General features: G+C 39.0%; 1 protein-coding gene across 1 annotated transcript in view; it reads right to left on the reverse strand.

Moving 5' to 3' along the window:
- The window catches only part of LOC134534540 (dipeptidase 1-like), a 153,715-nt gene that overhangs the window by 54,315 nt on the left and 86,730 nt on the right, over nucleotides 1-12,670 (reverse strand). The window contains exon 6 of the mRNA XM_063373023.1: nucleotides 9,091-9,247. Within this exon, the coding sequence (XP_063229093.1) occupies nucleotides 9,091-9,247 (157 nt within the window). The remainder of the gene's footprint in view (nucleotides 1-9,090; nucleotides 9,248-12,670) is intronic.

Genomic DNA, 12,670 nt, shown 5'->3' on the forward strand with positions numbered 1-12,670 from the left:
GGCTCTGCGTCGCAGAGACAGCGACTTGGCGCTTGATAAATCGTAACTATGAAAAGGGAATGATAAACGTAATCTCTTCCCCTCCCCCCAACCCGGGCTCAAACAGATTTTTTACTCCTGCCATGACGACAGAACATGAACATTAAGGGTGTGACAGGCCACGACCTATTGTAAGCATCCATCCCTAGCTTTCGCCTGATGGGAACGATCTCGGTAAACAATTGATAAACGAAATCAAGATAGTCGGGCCGGGATTCGAACCTTGTTCCTCTGGAATGCGAGCCCGGAGTCTTACTACTGCGCCTCCTCACTGCATTCTTGTGAAAAGCATCACTAAATTAGTGGTATGTAAAAGGGGCTCCTGCTACAGGTTCCAGGATGTGAATTACAAAACAAATTTTGGCTTGTGCTAGAACTCTATCCTTGCTGAAGACAGGAGAAGTTCAGTGGCTGACAGAAGTTGTTTGTAATTTTGTAAAATTTATATTTTTTTGTAATTCACTGATCTTGACTTGCGTTGGTTTTTCTCTGTGTGCTTCTGATTATTCCTGTAAATATTTAGTTGTATTCCTCTGTGCGCTCCTGGTTATTCCTGGCGAGACTTCTGCTGATATTCTCTGAGTATTTCTGGTTATTTTCGACAAAACAATCCCTGCTTGTATATTTTTTTAAAATGAGGCATGTAATTTTATTCAGAGTTTCGTATAAATTGCTGAATTCCTGTGTTTTAAATCAGCTTTTTTCATATTTTAATCAGGAGGAATTGAAACAAAAAAAACTCATTACTTCAGTCGAATACTGTGCCTTAAACCAGCTGAGAAACACTATCATGCAAGACAAACTTCCTTCTCCTTGATATCTAGTGAAGCGATCCTTCTCTTTCGACTATGAGTGAGCATCCCGCATCCCACATGAAAAATAAATAATATTTACCTCAACACAACTAGTGACGATATCTGTTGGCAGGAATAGGAACTACTTGCGACAAGTTTCTTGTATGATATAAATTAACTCTCGCAGATGAAATATTAAAACTTCTATCTAAGTAATTGTTCTAATTTAATATTAACTGTATACATCTGGTATAAGTCGCAGAAGTTAATATGGATCCAGGTTCGTTGCCTACAAGTGTATCAAAAGGAAACCGCTTATGTACTGTAGCAAGGAGTTTGTCCTAAGAAAGAATGCTAGACGTCACAAGAAGAATAATTGTGTTAAAAACCCACTACGCAAAATGTTAAGCTGTGATCGGTGAAGCAAATTGTTTACACGAATTGATAGCTTAAAAAGACTCGGCAGAACTTGTAAAGACAAGCCCACTCACAATATACAGGACAATGATAGAGCTACTATTCTGAAGAAGAGTGTGCAGCATGATGTAAATAATTTTCTTTTTCTTGAATTTGATTAAGTTCATAGCTCTCCTGACCTCGACAAAGATCTTAAATTGAAGGATGTTGATAATTTAAGGAAGAATGAAGACAATGGAAGTATCATTACCATTAAAGGTGAGAATACATTCAAGCCAATCTCAAGTAGATCCTCCGTACTTTGTAAAAATAATGGACTCTTAAAAAGAATGCTTGAAGACCACGAAGAATCTTCGACGTCAAATTTCGAATTCTTACAATAATCCAGGCGAAGACACTGACTTCTACGATGCTTGAATTTAGGTACTTTGACTATTCAAACGTGAATAATTGTAACTTCACATGTATTGGAAAGTATTTTTCTACGCGAAGTAAGAAAATAAATAATAGTTAAAAAAACACTAAAAAAACACGCTTTTATAGAAAATCCAACTAAAAAATGAAGAAATAAATAATAGTTTAATAAAATAACAAACATGCTTGTATAGAAAATCCAACTAAAAACTAGAATTTTTTTTAATAAATTTGAATTAAGAATAGTGTAAATAAGAAAAAAAAAGTGATATTGATGTTTTTTAGTTATTGTATCCCGGACCTTAGACTTTTTAATATATAATCGAACAAGCACTGTAATTGATCGTATCAATCAGTAAATCAATGAGTGATTTTCTGATGAATTTAAGACTTTTCCCCGAATTTATAGCTTAATAATTACAGATTTTCAAGATGGAGGCCAAGACACCCGACAAGATGGTGGGTGCCCTGGCAATAAAGCACTCTAGTGGGTAAAAAATAAACTAATATGGTGGCAGCGCACTCTAACGGACGAAAACAATATTTCGGATCAGAAATGGTGGCCTCCAGCAGACAAAAACAAGCTGGCCACCATGATGTCATACTGGCATATGTAATATCCGCTTTGGCATTAGTGGTGGGAGGTCAGTCTTCCTGTGGCTTCCATGGAGGAAGAATCTGACGCTATTTTTTTAATCGAATGACCTCACCGGGTTTGAACCCATTACTTTAAAAAAATTTTGTATTCAAAATTTAATCACGTACTTATTTTATTAATTTTAATATTGTTCCTGATTTTCTAGCTTAATATGTATGGCTTTTCAAGATATATTTCAAAGAAATATATCAAAGTGGTGAAAGTTATTTTTATTAAAATTTTATTACTTAATTTATTTTTATAAATTTTATTTTTTCCCCTTTTTCTAGCTTAACAATTACGGATTTTAAAGATAGCGGCTGTAACAAAAATTGAAACATTAATGAGTGAGGCATTCGATTCCAAGATAGTGGATGTTCTAGAATTAAAAACGGTGTCAATACAAAATTGCGGAACCCAGAATGCGGAAAAATAAAAAAGCGGATATAGCAGCCGGGGTCAAGGTCAATTGTCAAAGTCGTCCAAGATGGCCGCCGTGACGTTACAACTCAAATGGCGGACACTGTCTACAATCCACAGCGTGGAACGTATAGCAGGACTCCCTTTTATTTACTACTTTCTTTACTTCAATAACGCAATCTTATAAAATAGTTATCTTTTCATCTTTTAAATAAATTTTCTAGTTTGACATAAATTAGCTAGCGACCTCAATTCAAAACTAATATACTACCGGAAAAATGTCATAGTTACAGAAGTTCTTGTCACACGTGTCGGTTTATATGTATATATATATATTATATATATATATATATATATAATATATGATAGTATGTCATGCAAGATTTTTTTATGATATCTTCAAGCTTTTCGAGTATATTTAATGCAATCGCACATCCAATACAACATAAGAGGAAACGGTTTTATTATATTCACTCATCTAACTCTGGATTCATTTATCCTAATACTTGATTTACGAAAATACTGATTTTCAAACGCTTTCCCATTGAGCCCGTAAGTAAACTGTCCATCCCTTCCCACAGTTAAGCGTACAGAAAAATACGAATATTTTCATAGAGCCGCTCTGTTAGTAGCAATTTCGAAGAGGCGCTCGTTTAGCGGCCAACAGAAAATACCGCTACATTTATATCTCTGGATTTATATTTTATAGGTCAATATCGTGACCATGCCGTGAGGGATGTTTGCTTGTCTCTTCCTTTTTTTTCCGGTCTTTGTTTATTGAGGCGGTTGCACACACACACACACACGCACACACACACACACACACACACACACACACATATATATAACCTCACCCTCGCATGCTTCATGTTATTGTTCCAGTGTAAGGTTCACTTTTTTTCCCCCCGTCCATTCCCCCGAGCGAAGAGGAAAGAAAGGGGTTGCTTCGGAACACGCAGGACGCTGATATTCGCCCTTCGAGGACAAGAGACTCATTGTTAGAGACAGGCGTGATAGGCTAGTATTCAAACACCGTCACATTTGTGCTACGTCTCGAGTCGGGACACCAGAGGCTGTCAAGAACAACTAGAATCACGGGAGGCAAATAATGTGGTCGTTTCTACTCCCCACTACTTAATTCAAAACTTTCAAACCCTTTATATTTATATATATACACACACACAAACACATACATATATGTACCTCGGAGGCATAAGACAGTTTGTCCACTTTTGGGCAAAATGCACTTTTAAACATAAACTTGACCACCGTTTGACGTTCTTTCTAGTGACATTAACAAGCAATAGACTTATAAGTTAGTACTATATCAATTTAATTTCATGCGTTTAGGACCACATCTACCCGGGCACACATACAGTGTGCAGAGCTTCAGAATATCCATTTAAATTAAAAACTGCTGTACATATCCGAGTGGTGTCTGCTTACGAAAAACATTTAAGAGTACGCTGTGTGTGGATGAGTGGTTCTCTGTCCGGATTTCGTTTTTTAACTGTAATTTTTGGAGATGGAATATGTTGGGAAAAAATTGTTTGGAGCGTAATTTTTAGGCACCAAACATCCAGCATAGAGTTTTGAAAGTACTCACGGGATTTTCATGACACCTTTGTCTTCATTTCTGTGCCATATAATATTACGGTCACCGATAAAATTTCACAGTTTACCTGTGATGACGAGAAGACTGCGCGCCATTGTGACGTCACGGTGGACATATTGGATGACGTTTACCTTTGACCTTGATATTGTCCGCCATTTTGGAATACGCCATATTGAAATCTATTTCCCCACTCAAGATCGTCGCACTCTTCGTTACGTACGCAACCTGGACAATATGGCAGACAAGGTCAAAGGTCAATGTCATACAATATGGCCACCATTACGTCACAATCCAATATGGCGAACACACAGTCCAATCCTCTGCCCAGCTTCAGGCGCAGGACCGGCTATTGTATACTACTAACATTGCCCGTTTCTGGAATGTCTGCAATCTGTCCCAGGAAAAAGGGTCTTACTCTAAGACTGGTAGCGTGTCTGTCTCAGACATAATAACAAGAAAACACTGACTTTGCAAATTTATTTACTTTTTTACTCGTGTTCGTCGAGTTCTGACAAGTCCTCCATTTCCTTGGCCGACGCTGTCTAAAGTTAGTATTACTTTGTTCGTCTAAAAAGCAAAATACACATCTGTGTTGTGAAAGTCGCCGGGATATTAATTATTTAAGCTTAAAAAGCTTATTAATGCGTCTTTCAGCCTGAGTGCTTATAAATAAAAGACTGGAATTTAACAACAAAAAACCATTTTTAACTTCTTTTGTAAAGCTAATGCAGATTTATTCTAATATGATAGAAATAGAACGGTAATTCCAATTTTAGCCTTTATAATTGTATAAAATAATTGTTCAAAATATATGATATTCAGATATTTCCCTTCGGAACTTGAAAAAAAAAAAATTGGTTGTCTGTAAAGTCGGTTTACGGACGATAGTTTAACGTGACAACGTCATAACAAAACATTGATGAAATGATTGCATACTTTTATGAATAAAATTGAGTCATTTTTATTGAATTATCACTATTTTGTATGGATATACAAATGAGTGAAATGAAATCTACAATTTAATTGATAAATTTACTTTTATTTGCACTCATTAATTCAAATATGTTTATTACTTTAACGAAGAGATTATTTTAACTATAACTTTTATTCATGTTTGCTATTTAACTTCTTCTAATCTGTGTTATTCTGTTAAGGATAGGACAATGATAGGAAAAGTAGGAAACGAATGGGAGTGTTTCAAGTTTAATGTGCCTTGAAAAAGTCAAATCGATGGTTGTTCCAATCCAGTGGAAGAGAGATAGATGCGACGCAAGCGTACTATGAGAGTAACGGGACACAGCGTAACGGGACAATGTGCGTAACGGGACACTTTTTCGTGCGTACAGCCGGCGTTCATGTATTTATTAGACGTTGTCACGTCAAAAAAAATTCTAATGATGAGTCTTGAGACTTAGAAATTTTTTTACGAGTTGAGGTTTGGAACTACGGTCGAAGGTTGGAGGTTGTGGAGGCGGGAGGGCATTGCACCCATGAATCACCCTCACCCCGTCCACCCCCACTCCGCGCCTGAGAGAGAACCCGGTGGCGGAACTGTTGTAGATAATTCTAGACGAATTTATAAACTTTATGTTCCTTGTAGGTTTTCGATATATGTAATCTATAGAATGTCCCGTAACTCAAGTCAATCCCAAAACATTGATAGGCCAGTGTACCACGGTTATGAATCAGAAAATAAAAATCCCAAAAGGGTCGTAGGTTTTGAGCTATAGGATTTGTTTTCCTTCAAAAAATTTAAAAATCCATCCTGAAAAGACTTATGCGACAAAACATTTTAATCACGTAATTTTGAATAACAATACTGTAAAATAGTTTTTTTTTAATATGTGGCTAATTAAAGCAAATAACTTGCTTGGTTAGCAAAGAATAGTCTAGGTTACCCAATTAAAAATGATTGCCATGTAAGTCGTACAAAATATTTCCCCCTATAAGTAGCATGTTGTTTTATGTTAAATTGTTGTCAATATTCATGAGTGCGCACCAAAACATTTTTAGTCGCAGTGACTAATAATTTGATTCAAGGTTGGGTTTTAAATATTTTTAAATAAATAAATAAATAAATAAAAAATACAACTCGAAAACTACGACACTATTTAATATTTTTTTTCAGAACCGTAATTTACAGGCCTATCAACTGTTTGTGGCTTAACGTTGAGTTATGGGACAATATGTGCATATAGTTCTCTAAAATATGTTAAACAACTATTCTAGATTTACAGAAGACTGCGGTGTAGAGAACAACACACTGTGAAATACTACAGCATAGGTAAATATTTTTTTTACCATTGTTTTTAAATTTATAGAGTAGTAACATTTTTAGAAAATATCAAGAAAACTCGCAAAATTACATATTCACTCATTTGATAATGTAGTAATTCACTAAGATGGTGGTAGTGTCAAACATTAGATAGTTAAGTGTGGCATTTTTCTATGAATTTGTAAACCATCCGTCAGATGGCGGCGAATTGTTTATTATACTGTAAGAGACAATTATCATTTAAAGAAACTACTTTAAATTTTACAGACAACGTAATTTTACTTCCATAGACCTTTTTTTCTCTCTTAGCATTTACTCGCTTATTCTGTAACTTCGCCCTCACTGTCCCTCGCACTTGCAGGCCTCTGTGGTTCCAGGAAGGAAATGTGCGACGGGGTAGTTAGGCCGGAGCTCGGAGACTGACGCCAGGGTGCGGCGCACGCATTGCTGAGTCAAGCAGGGTATGAAAAAATACTGATTTAAAAAAAAAATCTGATTTTTTGGATTAAAATCTGTCTTTTTTTTATTAAAATATATAAAAAAAATTGTAATCTGTGTAATATACAGTACATTTTCATGACTGTTTTCATGACTTGACTTTGCTCTACAGTACAATTAATAACAGATTAATTCATTTTGTAAAGACAACTAGCCTAATTTTCTTTCTTTGAAATAACCACATGTTACATTGCATAATGTTTTAAGGAAACATTAATGATGTCACTTTATGAAAAATTTTTAGTACAGTAGCACTTTATGGAAGCGAAACAATTTTGGAGTATACATTTTTTGTACACTTTAATAGTTATAATAAGAAATAATCGAAACCTAAGTAGAACTTGAAAAAAATAAGAAAGGCGGGTTCTAATTTTAATAATGTTCGCAGGCTTTCACGGCCATTGTCTGAAGTAGCTTGGATTCTGGGTTGTAGCCGCGTACTTGGCGAATAATTCACCGACGTTTCGGTCGACATTGCAGTCGCAACCATCAGGGACATAGTAGGCAACTGCTCCCTGATGATGGCGACTGCAATGTCGACCGAAATGTCGGTTAATTATTCGCCAAGGACGTGGCTACAACCCATAAACACAGGGTTAGATGTCTGTGCGACTGTGCTGCGATCTCTAGGAATTTTGCCGTGACAACTATGTCGATGGTTCGCGAAACGTCCGCTGGAATGCGCTATTGGAACCAGTTTCTAGCCTCGCGCAGGGCACCGTTTATTTAAAACGGTCACCATTTTTTGTTTCCTTGCCGGGATGCGGTTTGGAAAAAAAAAACGTTTTGGGGGTTCTGGGCCCGCGGGTCAGGTTGCGGTCAGTAGAGGAACGACGGCGTACTGGGACAGTGTAAAACATTGATTACACAATGATGGCGGCCTCCAGCGGACGACGACCGGTTGCCAACATCAACGGTGGCGTGGTCTGGGAGCGAAAGGTGCAACTGAGATGGCGGACGTCAACAAGATGGCGACCTCCAGCAGACGACAAATGGTTGTCAACATCAACGGTGGCATGGTCTGGGAGCGAAAGGTGCAACTGAGATGGCGGATGACAACAAGATGGCGACCTCCAGCAGACGACGACCGGTTGAAAACATCAACGGTGGCGTGGTCTGGGAGCGAAAGGTGCAACTGAGATGGCGGACGTCAACAAGATGGCGACTTCCAGCAGACGACGAATGGTTGTCAACATCAACGGTGGCATGGTCTGGGAGCGAAAGGTGCAACTGAGATGGCGGACGTCAACAAGATGGCGACTTCCAGCAGACGACGAATGGTTGTCAACATCAACGGTGGCATGGTCTGGGAGCGAAAGGTGCAACTGAGATGGCGGATGACAACAAGATGGCGACCTCCAGCAGACGACGAATGGTTGTCAACATCAACGGTGGCATGGTCTGGGAGCGAAAGGTGCAACTGAGATGGCGGATGACAACAAGATGGCGACCTCCAGCAGACAACGACCGGTTGAAAACATCAACGGTGGCGTGGTCTGGGAGCGAAAGGTGCAACTGAGATGGCGGACGTCAACAAGATGGCGACCTTCAGCAGACGACGACCGCCGCCGGGGGGCCACCATCATTGCGTAATCAATGTTTTACCCTGTCCCGGTACGCCGTCGTTCCTCTACTGCGGTCGCGTCCCAACGAGGTTGCTCACCGCCTTGCAACTCCGGCGTGGGCCAGGAGTGCCAGGGAAAGGGGAGGGGGGGGCGGTGTTACTGGGGAAGCCTACAACTCACGTAGTTTAGATTCCCTGCAAGAATTTCCGAAGATTTCCGAAGTTTTGCGTTTTGATATTAACGCCACTTCAGCCGCTAAATCAGAAGTTTCCAATGAAAACAAGCATGTTGTGACTGACATAACCTAACCTAACCCTTCGATTTTTTTAATTTCAATTTTTGAGAGAAATCCGAAGTTGCACGAACGTGGTAGGGAACCGAAACTACGTGAGTTGTAGGCTTGCCGTGTAACTGACCTGCGCGCCGACCATGCCCTGGCGCAGGCGGTGCAGGTCCGTGTGCGACCACGGGCTGCCGGACCACGGCTCCAGCTTGCGCAGGTCCTCCGAGAAGGGGAAGTCCTTGAGCTGGTTGTGCAGGAACTTGCGCAGGTTCCACGGCAGGTCGTTGTGCCTGCGGACGGGAGCCAACAACATCAACACTGGCGGGTGTGGCGGCGACGACAGCGAAGCTCTGCAAGCGAGGCACACACCCGGACGCGCACGAGTCTGGCTCGCCGAACTTTGTGCTCTGGGACTTCATCCCGTTTTGCAATATGCCCTACGAACCTGCCACAACCTTTTTTTTTGTCTCAAAACTTAACAAATAAAAGGCAGGGTACTCGCGAACGCCTTCGACATGGTACCTTGTTCACCGAATCACCCAGACTGCAGTGCCTGACGTGTGGAAACCCGAGCCAAACCAGGACTCGCGAGCCAGAATCGTGCGTGTACGACCCGCTCTATACTCAGACAGCTATATAATAACTTTTTTTTCTTCCATGTGCAACATCTTAGTTCTCGGCATACGGCATTTGGTAGGAGTAATGTCTAATCTCTTTTAAATACTAATGCTGATGTTTATTGTTAGACTGCTAAGATCAGTTCATACTACTTGGGATGTCTATTTAAAGATATTCATTTTGTTTGGTTTGTCTTAGTAAATGTTACATGAAAGCACCATGAACTCAAATTTGTTTTGGGGGTTAGCTTTGCTAAGCTGTAATATAATAGTTTAATATTTTTGAACGCTTTGAATTTTGTAGTTGACACCAGATATATCTATGATGCAATTGTTTGAATTTGAGAAATAATACTTTTGTCTTGATTTAATTTGTATACTAAACCTAGTGGTTCAGTTCGCCGTTGAGTAAAGTAGAAATTAAGATAGAGTTCCACACAGTCGAGTCACTTTGTTAATTTAAGTAATTTTTTAATTTGTTGTGTTGATCGACCAAAGAACTGAGATCAGTGAGAATGGTGAGATTCATTTGGTATTATTGTCAAATTATAATTGAATAGAGTTAATAATTCTGACCCTCGCAATATCATTTGTTAGAATATGTTCATGGGTTGGGATTTTTCAGATAGTTTAAAGTCTGCTTTAATTTGTTTATTTCAGTTAGTTATTCATACACAACAATGGCGCCCGGGTATGCTCAAAGGTGTGAAGGCGTCTATAAAACTGCAGAAACAGGAGTTGTTATTTAACAGTAAAGATACATTTTTTCCCTTGTTATCAACAACGGTTCTGATTAAGAATATTTTGTTAACTACACATAGTTATTACAGAATAATACACTTAATTTTCAGTGTACAAAAAAACATGTTTTCAAAAATTGCCTGATATTAAATTTAATATTTTATGTGCAGACAACAAGCAATTACGAAACGAAAAACAAAGAGAAGAACTAAAAAAAACCTTTCGTATATAACAATTTACATTTACTATGGAAAACGTCCTTCAAGTTGATCAATGTTAATTTGGAAGGTCATGCCGTATTATTTTTGTATTATTTTTATTATTTTATGTTTATGTATAAAATAGAAACTTTTCAAATGAAAATAAATGCAAGGATTTTCGTGCGAGTGAGAATCTCGTTCCCTCTCCTCAAACTGCCAGCCACGGAGGACATAAACTCCCTCTTTCCAAATTGCTGACGCCCCCCTGAAGTAGGGGGGGGGGGGGTTGTTCGTTCGGTCGCAGTGACGTTTCCCCCAGGGACCGTCACCTTTTATTCTTGTTTCGAGTGCGGCGCTTGCGGAGGGGTAGTAGTGTTTTGGTGTACAAGAAAGGGGGGAGGCGGAAGAGCAGATAGAACGAAGGTGGAGAGAGGGGTGAGGGTCTAGGATATAAGGGGTCGTCGTGGCGTGTGCTCTTAATCTGATCCTGTTCTTTTCCGAACCACCTTCTTCGCAGCGCCACCCTCTTTTTTTTTCTTTCGCTCCTTGCTGTCCCCCCACTCATCCCTTTTCCTCGCGCGTCCAAGGCTTGGGAAGTGTTCCCGGGAATTCGTAAACACGTGAGAAGGAACGGAGGAGCTTGCCAGTGTTTGGAACACGCCCCATTCCTCCCCGGCTAGTGGGACAGGCCTCCTCGGCGCGCCGCCCGCAACAGGTAGACCCTCCTGTAATGACTCGAGAGTGTTTCGCGGCAAGAGCTCGTGGCGAGAGCTGAGCCACCCGAAATGGGATTTCGTTTACTCCGGAAGGTAAGTATTTCCTGGTGTCTTCTCGTTCCGAAGACGTCGAATAACGCTTTGAAGCTGATTCCATCCGTCCGATTTTACTCATTTTATCAAGTACCTCAATGCAGTGATGAAGCTCGGATTATAAGTAAGCTGCGTTTTTTCACCTTTATTATTTCGGTTACCGGCATACTTGCTAAAACCTGAGAAACACTGTTGAAAATATTCCTAATCTGTCTATGTCTGGAGTTGTTTGTTCGTCCTATGGGGTTTGAAATAAAGGTGAGTTGTTTCTCTGGACCAAGTTTAAAATTTGAAACGATACTAATTCGACATCAACCGTTTTGTTGGAGTAGCTATAAAAATTAAAAGATTAATGCACTAACACGTTATTCCTTCGATTAGCTACCGCGCACTGAATATAAATGAATTTATTTACGCAAAAAAAAAACGTTATCTTTTATTTGATAAATACTGAGCCCACTTACATAGTATATAATATACAAAGTCAGTTTGCATATACGAGTATATAAAGAGAAGCGAAAGGGTAAAACTTTCCTGATATATCGCAAGCACATGCTGCTTTATAACTGTATGACGTAAACGAAGCAAAAGCTTCTTTCTAGAAATTTTAATGAAGGCTATACCTCTTGATTATTGGTGAATCAGTATTACTATAGTTTACGCTACATTTCTCTACAATTAAGTCTCAAACAGTTAATATTTAACGTATTCGTAAATTTTTTAAGACATTTCTAGAAACTGTTTTTGGAATGTTACACTGCTTTTATGAGCAGAGAAAAGTCTTTAAATTATATGTGTGGAAATATTTTTGACCAAAAACCATTTCGGTAATCAAGATAAATCATATCAGCTGGCTTTATGAGATTAGTGATATTACGTTGTTACTTATATTGCAGTGGGCAATTTGCACTAGTTTTAAGTACAATGTTAAGATAGTAGTTTTCATGTTACTTCTACAATGTAAGCTTATGTTTTTAGTGAATTTTAGTGAATTTTATTATAATATTCAACTTATAAAAAACTTAAATATTCTTAAAATATCTGGGGGGGAGTTGTTCACAAAACAGTTTAAAATGTGAAGAGAAAAAAAAAACAGACCTTCAAGAACATTATTTAAAGGCACTTAAAATTTCGCAGATTGGCAAATGAAACAAAGGGATCTGCGTGTGGGTGTTTGAATGAAAGAAAACCCGGTTCTTCCTTTTGGTAATTAAAATCTCCCGCTGCCCTTGTAACAAACTGTGGACCGGAAACTCTTCCTGACGAGTCCCGAAGAGCTGAACTCGCGATGGAGTTGCCACTCAAGTTTTTATATTCGCAATCGAACTTCGTAGCTGGACGTACAT

This window comes from Bacillus rossius, chromosome 7 (assembly GCF_032445375.1).
Source record: "Bacillus rossius redtenbacheri isolate Brsri chromosome 7, Brsri_v3, whole genome shotgun sequence".
NCBI classification, from domain to species: domain Eukaryota; kingdom Metazoa; phylum Arthropoda; class Insecta; order Phasmatodea; family Bacillidae; genus Bacillus; species Bacillus rossius.